Below are 13,522 nucleotides of genomic sequence, written 5' to 3'. Positions count from 1 at the left end.
CGCTTCCGGCGCTATCGGTGACGTCACGGCAACGTAACGTAACGTAACCAACCTCTTTACGCGCTTCATACAGTTCTTGCCACATGTTCTGAAGCCTCTTTGTGCGATTCATCGTTAACGCGAGAGCAGTGTGTGAGGGTAAAGTAAGAGGACTGAGTGAGTGTGTATTATTTTTAGTTATTTGAAGACGATGGCTACTGATAAGTTGATATTGAAGCTCCACGATGCGAAAGCAGTGAAGTTTGGGCAGTTTAAATTGAAGAGTGGACTCCTCTCTCCAATTTACATCGACCTCCAAGTCATGGACTCAAACCCAGATCTACGCAATGAGGTCAGTTAAACACACACATACACAACACAGATACACACAAATCAGTTACACACAGCCAACACGGTGGACTCCGGCCAGGTCTGGTATCGACTCGGGGACTCGGCATGGACTCGGAGCCGGCGCGGCATGTCTGGTCCGAGTTTGGTCGAGGTGTTCCGGAAAACAAAACATACGGTCAGTTCCATTTATCCGCATTAGGTCTGATTACGGTTTTCTGAAACTGGGCCAAGTGCGAGTCCCACTCGATGTTTACCTCGTTTGGTACAGTATACGATAAAGAAGGAACTAAGGATACGCGTACATCAAGCGTTAATTTCCATACAGTGTTACACAGTGCCACGAGGGGGAAAGGAGAAATGTATGTGATAACTACGATTTTTAAGTTATTTTCACTATTTTATTATAATACGTTTATTGTGTTGAATCTAGGGAAAAACAATATTAAAAATAATACCCCCTCTTAATCTCATAAATCTCTCTTTTATAAATGTTTAAGTCATATTGTGTCTCCCTTGGCGTCTGTTGTATCGCGACACTGGAGTTCCCGCGCTTCTCAGTTTGAATGTAAACGAACGGAGCGGGAGTATTAGCTATTGATTTAAGGGGACTGTTTCTAGTTTACTGTGATAAACGAGTGTTTATTGAGATATGTTAAAATATAAATAATAATTTGGTGTCTATCATAGCGCCGTACTTCGCCAATCCTTCGAAACAGACTTTAAGTGCTTTTAAGTGTTCGGTCAGTTAGTTTATAACGGATAGCTCGCTCGCACAGTTGAAACTGAAATATTTATAGTGAGGAGGAAAGCTAAACGACTCAATATCTAAAATCTCTTAACGTTAGGTTATGCATATAACCACTGTTCCCTGAAGAAGAGGAACGAGGTACAACACAAGCTGTATGGGATATTATGCCTTTTCCATATCTGGCTGAAGACACCTCTAATCACGCCCGCCCCTCACCTATAACCTCTGGACACTAGCACTTGGCATTAGGACACAGAGTCATCTTAGTGTCCCCTGGTGCAAACTGGGTACAAGAAGGGTGCACTGACACTGACCCACCCGTTTTGCAGATGCTAAAGCTAGGAGTAGAGCAGTCTTATATGAAACGAACTTGATGTCCACAGACTCCTGGAACATTGGAAAGGGACCAATTCCCTCTCCTAACACCAAAGCTCAAATGCATGCCATTTAAATGCATACAGACCTCTTGTAAAGGCTGCTCTTGCACTCTGAATAAAGGCAACTACATTGGAGGGTAAGCCACGAGCCATTAACATTGACCTTTCAGCGGGTAAGCGTGAAGACACCACAACTCCGGTCGAGGGTGAACTATTTCTCCACCTGCCTGAGACAGGAGGTTCTTGTGAAGAGGGAGAGACCAATGGTCCCCTGCAAGGAGACTGACTATCTCTGCGTACCATGGTTTCGATGGCCAGCAGGGGGCTACCAGAATTAGGGAAAGGTTTCCCTGGCGCACCCTCTCCAGTGTTGGCAATATAAGAGCTACTGGAGGCAACGCATACTGGAGGCACGGGTGTGCCAGCACATCCACTCCCAGGGGCGCGCTGTGGTCCGTTAGAAAAACAGAGGACAGTGCATGTTTTCTCTGGATGCGATGAGATCTACGTTGGCCTTGTCAAATCGATCCCATTTCTGCATTGCCACCAGAGGGCTGATTCACCATTCCCGCGCTGAAGGGCCCTCTCTGGAGAGGAGGTCTGCCCCCAGGTTCAGGTAACCTGGTATATATGCATCGCCCTGAGTGACAGAAGGTGGAGACTGCTCCACAACAGAAGGGTCACATATTCTGCGCTCTGACAGACATGCTCGGCCGGAGAGCGAGCATATTTCTAACCCCAGAAAAGAACGTTTCTGACTGGGGATTAGAGAGCTCTTCTTTAAATTGACCGATAAGCCCAGCCGCTTCAAATGAGAAAGCACAGCGTTTGTATCTGTCCGAGCTTTCACTTTCGACCGCGCTATTATAGCGAGGTCGTCCAAATACGCGAGCATGCGCACTCCTCGCCCCCGCAGTGGGGCGAGAGCTGCTTCCATACACTTCGTAAAAGTGCGAGGAGCTAGAGAAAGCCCGAACGGGAGAACGAGCCACTCGTGCGCCACTCCCTCGAATGCAAACCTCAGATACTTTCTGTGATCTGGATGGATTGCTATATGAAAATATGCGTCTGTGAGATCTATGGACGTGAACCAGTCCCCCGGGCCAATCGAGCGAAGGAACTGGCGCAGAGTTAGCATTTTGAAAGTGAAAACTCTCAAATGCTTGCTCAAATGCACTCTCAGATCCAAAATTGGGCGAGCTCCCTGTCCTTTTTCGGCACAACAAAGTAACGGCTGTACCAGCCCATTCGTGATTCGGTCTGAGGCACCACTCTTATTGCCTCTTTGCTGAGGAGATTTCTTATCTCCTCCTTGAGGACCGCTGCAGCACTGCCCGATACTCGGGTGAGCACCATGCTGGAAAACAGGGAGGGGGAATTCGAAATTGTAAACGGTACCCTACGCACTCGGTCCTTTCTACCCAAGGAGAGACTGCGCATGCGCGCCACTCTGCTGCATGAGCTGCGAGTCGGCCGTGATAACAGCCTATTTGTGGGGAAATGAGGCCCTCCTGTGGCTGAGCTGGGGAGCACACAGAATGCTTCCTCGGGCTCACTAACGCCAGATCTTTTATTGTGCTTGAAACAGACACCTTTATTTCCTGATGTACAAAATGAGACTTTATTAAGGCACATCGAGGAACATAATGCTCTTTTATTGCACCCAAACTGGGGGCTTGTAAACATTGAGGGAAACCCACCCACCCCTGAGAACTGGGAAAGGATTGAGGGGATGTTTGTGCACACGTGTCTGGGCAGAACAGGTGCTTTGTGAACAATACTGGGGTAGAACGTGTACTTTTTGGCCTGGGCCCCGGTACGGGAGAAGGGTGGCGCTTCTTGAGGGGCCTGAGGGGAGAGGCTGCAGCGTCTCCGAGCCTTGGAGACTGAACTGAAGGTTAGGATGAGTTAGGCTTCTTCCTCCTCACCGCTGAATCCTTCTGAAGTCCAGGTGGAGGACCCCTGCTCCAGGCGGAGTGACGCAGGGCCTGTTTTTGTGGTTGCTGCTTCCCCGGAAGAACTGCTGGTGCAGACCTCTTCCCAGCGAGAAATGGAGTGGCAGGCTTACGAGCGACCCACGCTGGCTTCTGCTTAGCCTCCCTTCTTGGCAGAATAGTGCCTCTGTCTGCTTTTTCCTGATCTTGAATTTAGCCTGAATGGCTTCGAGAAAGTGACCAAACAAACCTGCAGATGAAACTGGTTCGTCCAAATAAGACACTCTGTCTCTTTCCGACATATCGGACATAGTCAGACACAAGTGGCGCTGAGCCACCACCGTTGACGCCATTCCTCTGCCCAGCGACAGTGCAGCACAGCGGGACATGCACAGGATGTAATCCGAGGCAATTCTGACCTCGTTAAGCAAGGCGGTTAACGGGCTCTCCGCCGGCAGTTGCTCTCCGAGCTCGGCCAAACACATCGCCTGATATGTTTGGAGAAGGATGACTGAATTCATAGCCCTAGCTGTGCCTGCCTGCGCGCGGTAAACTTTATCCAGCTGCGAGGAGGAAAAATGGCAGGGCTTAGAGGGAAGCACGGCTGGTCCTGCTACCCCTAGGTTGTGTGATGGGTCGAGATAAGCTGCTAGTGAAGGCTCCATGGGAGGGGCGTTCAGCAGACCTGTCTCCTCCGCCCCCTCTATGTCGAGAAATGGAGCAAAACCCGGAGCCGTCATACGGGTCGACAGTGGTTTAGCCCATGAGGACTTTAGCTCGGCGATGAAGTCCGGAAACTGCGGGAGACGGTGTTTCACCGCTGTCGGGACCGGGGAAAGAAAAAACCCAGAGAATCTCGTAGCTGCTTTGGCTGTGTAAGGAGCGGGCCACTGGACGTCCAATTTCTGAGCAGCACGGCGATAAAGGGAGATAAAGGACATGTCCGCCTCGTCCTGTTTCCCCCCTGAAGCCGCTGCAACGAGAGGAGCCGGTAGGTCCTCCTGCTCGTCCTCGGAGAGACCGTGCTCATCTAACCCGAGATCAAAAGGGTCGTCGTCCTCGAGTTCAGCTGCGGGCTCGGGGATCCGGGGCTTCATTAGGTGAGCCGGTGATGGCGAACCCATTTCACACACGTCCCCCAGACTCTCCATGTGCTCAGACCAACTAATACACGACTCACCCACTGATTCAGCCTCTTCAGCGTCCGAGTGAGAAGGCTCAACTTGTTGGGAAAACGGGATCCTCACGGTCCAAAGCTGCTTGTCCGAGAATTTTCTTAACAAACGACACCCTGCACTCCAGGGTAGAACGTCTGAGCCGGTGACAGAACTCGTACGCCTCAGGCTGCACTAAGGCCCTCCTAGCATGAACGATTCCCAAGCAAACTGGGCACGCATCATGCAGGTCCTTCTCATGAATAGCGAACCCACACCCTTGAGGACAAGGGCGAGGGACTTTCCTGCCGTGGCGGGTACCTGCTTGCGAACTCATTTAGATAGCCGTTAGCAAAACTAAACGGGCTAGCACCGAGACTAGGCAAAGCGAGCTCAAGAGAAGAAGGCAAAAGACGTTCCAAAACAGCGCTCTGCGGAAAGACGACTCACCAACGTAAGGTTGTTGCCGTTCTTTCCTATTGGAACAGTAAGCTATTTGTAGTATCTTTGCCAAGGAAAAGAGCTAACTAGCTAGCTAGATTAGCAGAGAAGTGTAAGGTGTTCTTAGCGAGGTGAAGAGCATAAGAACTGAAGAGATACGCTAGTGTCCAGAGGTTATAGGTGAGGGGCGGGCCCACCTACCCTCGTCACTGTGCGTCATCTGCCTTGCAGGCGTGATTAGAGGTGTCTTAGCCAGATATGGAAGAGGCATAATATCCCATAAAGCTTGTGTTGTACCTCGTTCCTCTTCTTCAGGGAACTTCTCCGTTTCTTCTATTGTAGATTTGTGTTTTGATATTTATTAGGTCGTATTTAAAGTGATGTTTAAATTGTTTTATTATTACATTCACATGTACGTTACATATACACTTTTTGTCCTCACTTAGATGTTATAATTGAAGAAATATAAGAATGGATCTGTGACCCATTCATTTATCCCCCTCACGTTTGTAAACACTGCTCTGTTGGTCTGTCAGTGAGTAGAGAAGATTGGGTTGTTGATGTTGAACCATGCTTCCTACACTTTGTGCACATCACAGATGACAAAACTAGTAATACTGCACCCAGACAGTAATGAGAAACAAATTCGACCTGGATATGTGAACCTTATAGCTCACTAAACAATAGTTTAAACATATAGTGCACTATGAGTGCAGAATATATAATATATAATATTTTATGACCTTTACTTTTCCATACACAGGGTGTAGTGAGATGTTGGGATTCGGCCTAAGGTTGTGCACAATATTGTGGAAACCACTCTCACTGATCACTATTATATTATATATTAAACTTTAGGATTACCAGTAATATCAGATTAAATGAGGAAAAGACTGAGACAAAGCAATATGTGGCTTGTGTCTGTAGTCTCTTATACACTAAAACAACACAGGAGAGAAATTAGACAATTACTGATATTGCATATGATCTGTGTGTGAATAGTTCACTCAGATTCAGACAGAAGACCAGAGAAACGCATTCGAGTCTGGAGTTCTACCAGTTTTTCTTTAGATTCTGTAAAGAAAATGATAATGTGGCTAATTGTATAATTGTCTTTTTCTACTTATGCAACACTGTGGGATCCTTTACCTCACGGACAAAAAAAAAAGTAATGGTCTTCTAAGTGTTGTGAGACTCTCCACATGTATGAGATAAATGTATCTGTCTTTCCCATCTGTTTACATTTGTACTGCGCTCTGAAACTAGAGATTTCCCCAATATGGTGCCCATAGCAAAAAAAGAAAACAAAATCTGACTGTAACCCATGGATACTCCTCTAGCTGACACTTGGCATTGGGCAAGGGTGACGTTAAGCTCGTGTGCAAGTGCTCCAGAGATTCATATATATTGTTTCATGATGAAATCATTTACTGTGTCTTAACACACACTCTCACCCTGTTCCACTCAGGTGAACGAAATGCTGAATAAACATGCTGTAGATGCTGCAGAGAAGTCCAAACATGTGTGGAGCGACCCATACACCACCAACCAACACCACCCCGTACTCACCTGCACTGGAAATACCAAGGACAATGGTAATCATTCATCTCTTAACTCTACTTCTACAGTGCGAGACAATGAGGCACTCTACTCTGCTCTCTGGGTGGGCACTGTGTGAACAGCACAAATCACATTGAATCTGACATTTTAAAATCAGATTTGTTCCACATTCATATGTGGTATTGACATCTGATCCATATCTGATCTGTGGCAGTGCGACACTTTGAGGTGTTTGGGACATGGAAACAGCCTGGTTAAAGCAACATGTTGGGAAACGAGAAACAGAAAACATCAGAACACAAAGAAAAGAACAGTGCTTCATTCCCAGGTTATGATCTGTGCTCTTTAAGTAGAAGGATTGGGCAGTAATGTGAATTTCCAGAAAGTTCTCCAGACTTATTGTGAGAACCGATAATATATTGTGTTATAAGTCAAGTACCCCATGTGTGCATTACAAGGCCTTTCATTTGTGAAAGGCAAGTGAGCATTTTTGTTGCAGCCTATGGAATTTATCGGCACAACAGACATGTTTACCACGCTGCTATACACCTCTATATTAATCAGCATAGATTTTCACACCGGCCGCGTGCAGCACAGCAGTGGTAAAAGCTTATGTAAAAAGCAAAGATATGCTTTGAGTCTGTTTTTGACACATGCAGGACTAACACCCTGTGTTTCCTACAACAGGAAGTTTATCTGCTCCTGTGTCTAAAGTCATGGGGTCAGACTTCCACATAGTCACCAGTGAGTGTGGACTGATATTAGGGGTTAATTATTTTTATGTGGGAAAAGGCTTATTATTTAAATGAGGGGCAATCAACCAACGTGCACCGAGCAATAGACTGGTTGATGACTGCTAAATTACTGTTATATATTTCTTTACTGTTGTGTGTCTTCATTTTTAATATTGACTATCACAGATTACAGTAATTTAAAAAAATGTTATCTTCATTGGTTGAAATTTATCACAGTTTTCTATAAAAAATCCTTTATTGAGCCAAGGCTAGTAAGCAGCTCTGCCAGTCTGCAGTGATATCAGAGTATTTTATCATACACTCCTGGGACTGTGATGGGAGCTGAATTCAGATGCATATTTGACAGATTTTTTTGTTTAAAACATTCAATTTCACTTTAAATGTTGCAGTAGCATCAGGTGCCAAAATGTATTTGCTTCACAATTTAAGATGGAAGTGAAGTAAAAGAACATGATGTCCTGACATAATGCATAATTAAACGAAGATTAATAATAATTGGGTAGTTCATCATTCATTCATTCATTATCTGTAACCCTTATCCAGTTCAGGGTCGCGGTGGGTCCAGAGTCTACCTGGAATCATTGGGCACAAGGCGGGAATACACCCTGGAGGGGGCGCCAGTCCTTCACAGGGCAACACACATTCACTCACACACTCACACATACGGTCACACCACACTCCTCACAGACAGTCACCCGGAGCGGGAATTGAACCCACAACCTCTAGGACCCTGGAGCTGTGTGACTGCGACACCTACCTGCTGCACCACCGTGCCGCCCCAATTGTGTAGTTGACAAACGATACATTAATGAAAATTATAATGTGCAATTATTTGTCATTGTACAACATACAGAAAATGTCTTCCACATTTAACCCATCTGCGGTAGTGAGCGCGCGTACACACACACACACAAGTGCACTAGAAGTTGTTAACACACACCCAGAGTGGCGGGCAGCCATCCCCAGGCCTGGGACACAGTTGTGGGTTCAGTACCTTGCTCAAGGGCCACTCAGCCATGGATTAAGGGAGGAGGACAGTGCTGTTCCTTCACTTCCACCGTCCCCAATTTTCCTGTTATTCATGGGAATAAAACCAACAACCTTTCAGCCCTAAGCCCTCTTCTCTAACCAATAGGCAACGGCTCCAAATTAAACTCTTCAAGCAAGCGTCATAGTTCAAGCGTAAACCCCTCTGATGTGAGGCACCACATAGTTTTGATTGAGGACAAATGTATACCTTTGGTTCTGAGTGAAATGCTGGTTTATTTGATCTGAGACTTCTCTGTCCTCTCAGGGACGAAGCGGATGGTGAGGAGCGACGTGTGTCTGATTGTTAAGGACGTGGTGACGAGTGGCAGCAGTGTGCTGGAGACGGCTCGGCTGCTGGAGGAGGAGGGGTTAAAGGTGAAGGACGCCGTGGTGCTGCTGGACCGAGAGCAGGGAGGACGAGACATGCTCGAGTCCGAGGGGATCACCCTCCACCCGGTCTTTAACATCTCCACCCTGCTGGATGTACTGCTGGACGCCGGACGCATCGACCCAGGTCAGTTTCTCTTCCGTTCTAATTACCACACTCAGTGCTAATGTTAGCACAGTATCTGATATTGTTTGTTTATGATGGGTTTTCTATTTTTAAATATCTTAATTTCAGTTATTCAGTGTCTGTTATCAATAATTCATGAACAAATATCAGTTATTGATTAAGTGCAGTACATTTTCAGGATTTACAATCAATTGCAAAATAAGAAATTAAAAAAATTATTGTTCATTGTCTATTAAATATTAATTAAATACAAACTCGTAGTCAGTGTCTACTTTCAGTTTTTTCAAGTTGAGTTATATATTCACTAGTTATTTATTAATGAACAAGTTATGGTTGAATGTTATTTTGTAGAAGTAATAGTAAATATAAACTGATTCTGTTGTGAAGTTCTTATTAAAGTGTGAATAAATGTTGCCTGTTGCAGCCACACGCACGAGAGTGAAGACTTTTATTGAGGGGAACCAGACCTTCACTAAACCTCCAGGGACCAGCAGAAGGGCCTCGAAACGAGGAAGGAGCATCTCCCCAGAGGTGAAGGAGAAGAGGGTGTGTAAAGAGCTGAGTTACAGGGAACGAGCCACTCTCCCTGGGGTCAGTCCAATGGCCTCTAAGCTGCTGCGCCTCATGGATGAGAAGAAGAGTAATCTGTGCCTGTCCGCAGACGTGACCCAATCCAAAGAGCTGTTGGAGCTGGCCGACACTCTCGGCCCTTACATCTGCGTACTGAAAACCCACGTGGACATCCTTGAGGACTTCAGCCCGGAGACGGGAAGCAGGCTGCTGAAGCTCGCACAGAAACATGATTTCCTCATTTTCGAGGATCGCAAGTTTGCAGACATCGGGAACACTGTCAAACTCCAGTACGAAGGTTTGTGTGGAGAGAAGAGCTTGTTACGTTTAATTTTAACTGCTGCTTGATGTGTGGCTCCAGCTTAATTTACTGTGACAAAACATGTGTGTTTCTCTTTTTTTCAGGAGGTTTGTATAAGATCTCGTCCTGGTGTCACATGGTGAATGCCCACGCTGTGCCAGGTCCAGGTGTGGTGAAGGGGTTACAAGCTGTGGGTCAGCCCCTCGGCCACGGCTGTCTCCTCATCGCTGAGATGAGCTCTCAGGGCAGTCTGGCCACGACAGAGTACACGCAGTCTGTGGTGAGACTCTACATTTAATATTTAACCAAAGAGAGAGCTCTATGGAACTGAGGGATTCATTGGACCTTATTCATGAAACGTGAGCAGAGCGAATTTGCACGTAACTCGTCGGTGAATCACTTTTTTTGTAAATGTTCGTAGGAACAAACTAAATTTACACTTGCTCCTGAAAACACAGTGTGCGTAATTGTCGGAAAGATGCTGAAAGTATCATGCTACATGACTGAACTTTAAATAAAGGTTAATAAAAATGCACAAACTAAATAAATAAACAATAAATTAATTAATAATCAAATGAAATTTCACAAAACAGTCCTCTTCCGAACACGGCCTTTCATTCAGAGCGACTTCCAGTAGCTAAAGGGCTATTGTTCGCTGAATTATTTTGTTACTCGTGCAGTCAGACAGTTACTTAATGTGGATCATTGTAATATAAACGAGTTTGAAGTCTGTAAACCGTGTAATTGGCTGGTGTTGCGCTGCTGCTGGATTTAACAGAACTTCAACGTCTTTGGAGATGACACAGGTTTATAGTTTATTATCTGAGTGATGTCTCTGGTCAGTTCACTATCGAGATCCAACAATGCAACATTTTACAACCCTGTGCTGTTCCAATCATCCAAGCGTCATCCCAGGGATTTTAAACTAATGTTATATTTGACGCGGTAAAATGTTACAATCGCAGTGTTGTGTGGTCGTGCACCACCGATGTTTTATAACATGCTTCATCAAAACAAACACATTTAAAGGAACTCTTGTAAATCAGGAGCAAATCCACAGGCAGTTATCCCTCTATGAGAGACTCCACAGAGAGTCAGATGAGGGAAAACTCATAGAAGGAGCTTGTGTCAAGAATAAAACACCTTTACCTTCCGTGCAGCTGCGGGACAAGCTTAAGTGAATGTGCAGGGGTCTGCAAATATTTTAGTTTATTTAACAAAATGATAACCTCAAATTAAACTGCACTGCCACACGGAGAGAAGCTGAGGGTTAAACCATACATTGAAACACAGAATATCACTAATAATGTTTTATTTTTATTTTTATTTGAGCAAATATTCTCTTACTGCTCAGATAATGGCTTCTTAAACGTAATGTTCTCAAACTAAACATTTTACACAGTACTATAACTAATCTTAATCTGACAAATGTCTTGCTACTTTCCCCATAAATGAGCAAAAATATACATAGAAAGAAACTAAAAAGTGCAGATTTGACAGTAAATAAAATTCTGTGGAGAGTAAGGCTTTTCTCAGCGGCTCCTCAATCTAACGACAAAGAAATGTGCACATCCTCCCAATTTGCGAACGTTGGGTATTCACTAACATACACACGTTCTACTAAAAATATCTGCTGTTTACGTAGTGTTCATGAATCTGGCACCAATTCTTTGGGAATGTCCACTTCTTCGTACAATTCACGTAGTTTACTATTGTTTTTTTACGAAGGTTTCATGAATCAGGCCCGAAATGTATTAACTTTTGGAAGATTGTGGTTTATAACAAAAAGCCCTGTTTTGCCAAGAACAGAACTATGTTCACTTGTGGATACAGTGGTACAATATGTACCTTTTAAGGTGGGTCAGATTATCATCAGCCACAGAATCCAGATGTGAGTGCAGGTGTGAGACAGATGTGGAGCAGTTCAGAGACATTAAAAAGACATGACACCAATGATGCACTGACATTGTATTTTATTTTTTTTGGACGTTTTCAGCTGTGAAGTCTTGTTTGTTTCTGTTGTGTGGTTTGAGATGATTCCGTTTCTGAACCTGAACCTGATGATGCTGTTCCGTTTCTTTCCCAGGTGAAGATGGCAGATGATTTCCCGAAATTTGTGTTCGGGTTTATCAGCCAGTCCAAGGTCAGCTGTAAACCAGAGCACATCCACATGACTCCAGGGGTGCAGTTACAGAGCGGAGGTACGTGACCATCCCATCTCTCACTGACCATCCATCTCTTTGAGCTCCTGTTTGCACAAGAACTGGAATTTGCAGCTCGTTTATGAACCCCCAGATGGCGCTGTAGCTCTGGAATAATCTTTAGGATGAAACTCACTGGTCACCATTTAGACCCCTGACCTTGTACTTCCAGTCACTGGCCACTTTATCAGAAACACCCCCCTTCTACTGACACTCACTGGCCACTTTATCAGAAACACCCCACCCTTCTACTGACACTCACTGGCCACTTTATCAGAAACACCCCCCTTCTACTGACACTCACTGGCCACTTTATCAGAAACACCCCCCTTCTACTGACACTCACTGGCCACTTTATCAGAAACACCCCCCTTCTACTGACACTCACTGGCCACTTTATCAGAAACACCCCCCTTCTACTGACACTCACTGGCCACTTTATCAGAAACTCTCACCTTGTACTGACACTCTACTGATCATTTGGACATTCAGGTTCATGCACCACAATGCGTTCCCCAGTTAATGCAGAAGTGGTGTTGTATTTGCTGACTTTCCTGTTGGTTTCTCCTCCAGGTGATGGTCTGGGGCAGCAGTACATTACACCAGATGATGTCATTTGTTCTAGACGCTCAGACATCATCATCGTGGGCCGTGGGATCTTAAAGAGTGAGGACAGAGTGAAGGCAGCACAGGAGTACAGGAGAGCGGGCTGGGAGGCCTATCTCAAACGCTTTGAATGGACTTAAAATATTAGAAAAAAATAATTTAAAAAAAAATAAATTTTATTATCAGATTTTTTTGTCTATATTTTTTTATGACATTTGCTTTTTTTAACTCTGTTTTGTAAATTAATATAAATGAGTATTTCCTTATGAGTTCATAAATGGATTGAGAAAATTAAATAACTTTTGATTAAACATTTTTATGAATCCGTTTCTAATCTTATGGTGGGATGTTTTCAAAATGCAGTGAACAAGATAAAGATGTTCCGTTCCACCGTCTTTGGCACTGAGCAGATGTTTGTTAACACCTTTAATGCTGTCTGGACATTAAGGTCCTTTTAGATTTGTGGATTCTGACAAAGCAAGTAATGTGATCAGTGTGACTTGATAAATCGCAGTCAGTAAAGCAGATTTGTTACTAATTTTTTACTTTTTACTTTGAGATTTGTTAATTGAGCTACATCTTTTTGGGTGTTGTTGATAAAGCACATTTACATTGGTCACTAACAGATTTCTGTGCACTACTGAGTGACTTTAAAAAAAAACCCAGATGCAGTTGGGTCTGCAGAGAGAGAGAAAGAAGAGAGAAGAAGAGATACCCTCTGTGACTAGTACATGGCCAGAGAGGGTGTTCAGCACTGGGTTAATATCAGAACCTGTCACAGGTCGGCTCGGGGGCTGAAGTCAATGTGTGTGTTTCATGATCAGAAAATCTAGAGCTGTGTTCGCTGTGATCTGTTCATCATCAGAACTGTTTATTTCATTTAAACACTTATTTAGTTCCAGTTTAAAGAGAATTGAAGGTGAAAATATAATGTTCACGTCTCTTAAAGACTTATAATCTCCATCTGCTGTTTAAATAGTGTCTGAAAATGTGTAAAGTTCT

General features: G+C 44.5%; 1 protein-coding gene across 1 annotated transcript; it reads left to right on the top strand.

Moving 5' to 3' along the window:
- On the top strand, positions 1-12,692 carry LOC136680217 (uridine 5'-monophosphate synthase-like). Its single transcript, XM_066658560.1, has 7 exons — positions 1-331; positions 6,453-6,579; positions 8,594-8,842; positions 9,267-9,710; positions 9,818-9,993; positions 11,800-11,914; positions 12,488-12,692. The coding sequence occupies exons 1-7, from the start codon at positions 191-193 to the stop codon at positions 12,658-12,660; spliced, it is 1,425 nt and encodes a 474-aa protein (XP_066514657.1). The 5' UTR covers positions 1-190; the 3' UTR covers positions 12,661-12,692.
- The last annotated feature ends 830 nt before the right edge of the window (positions 12,693-13,522 follow it).

The sequence above is a fragment of the Hoplias malabaricus genome, unplaced genomic scaffold (assembly GCF_029633855.1).
Source record: "Hoplias malabaricus isolate fHopMal1 unplaced genomic scaffold, fHopMal1.hap1 scaffold_264, whole genome shotgun sequence".
In the NCBI taxonomy this organism is placed as follows: domain Eukaryota; kingdom Metazoa; phylum Chordata; class Actinopteri; order Characiformes; family Erythrinidae; genus Hoplias; species Hoplias malabaricus.
This window is presented reverse-complemented; position numbering and strand designations above follow the sequence as displayed.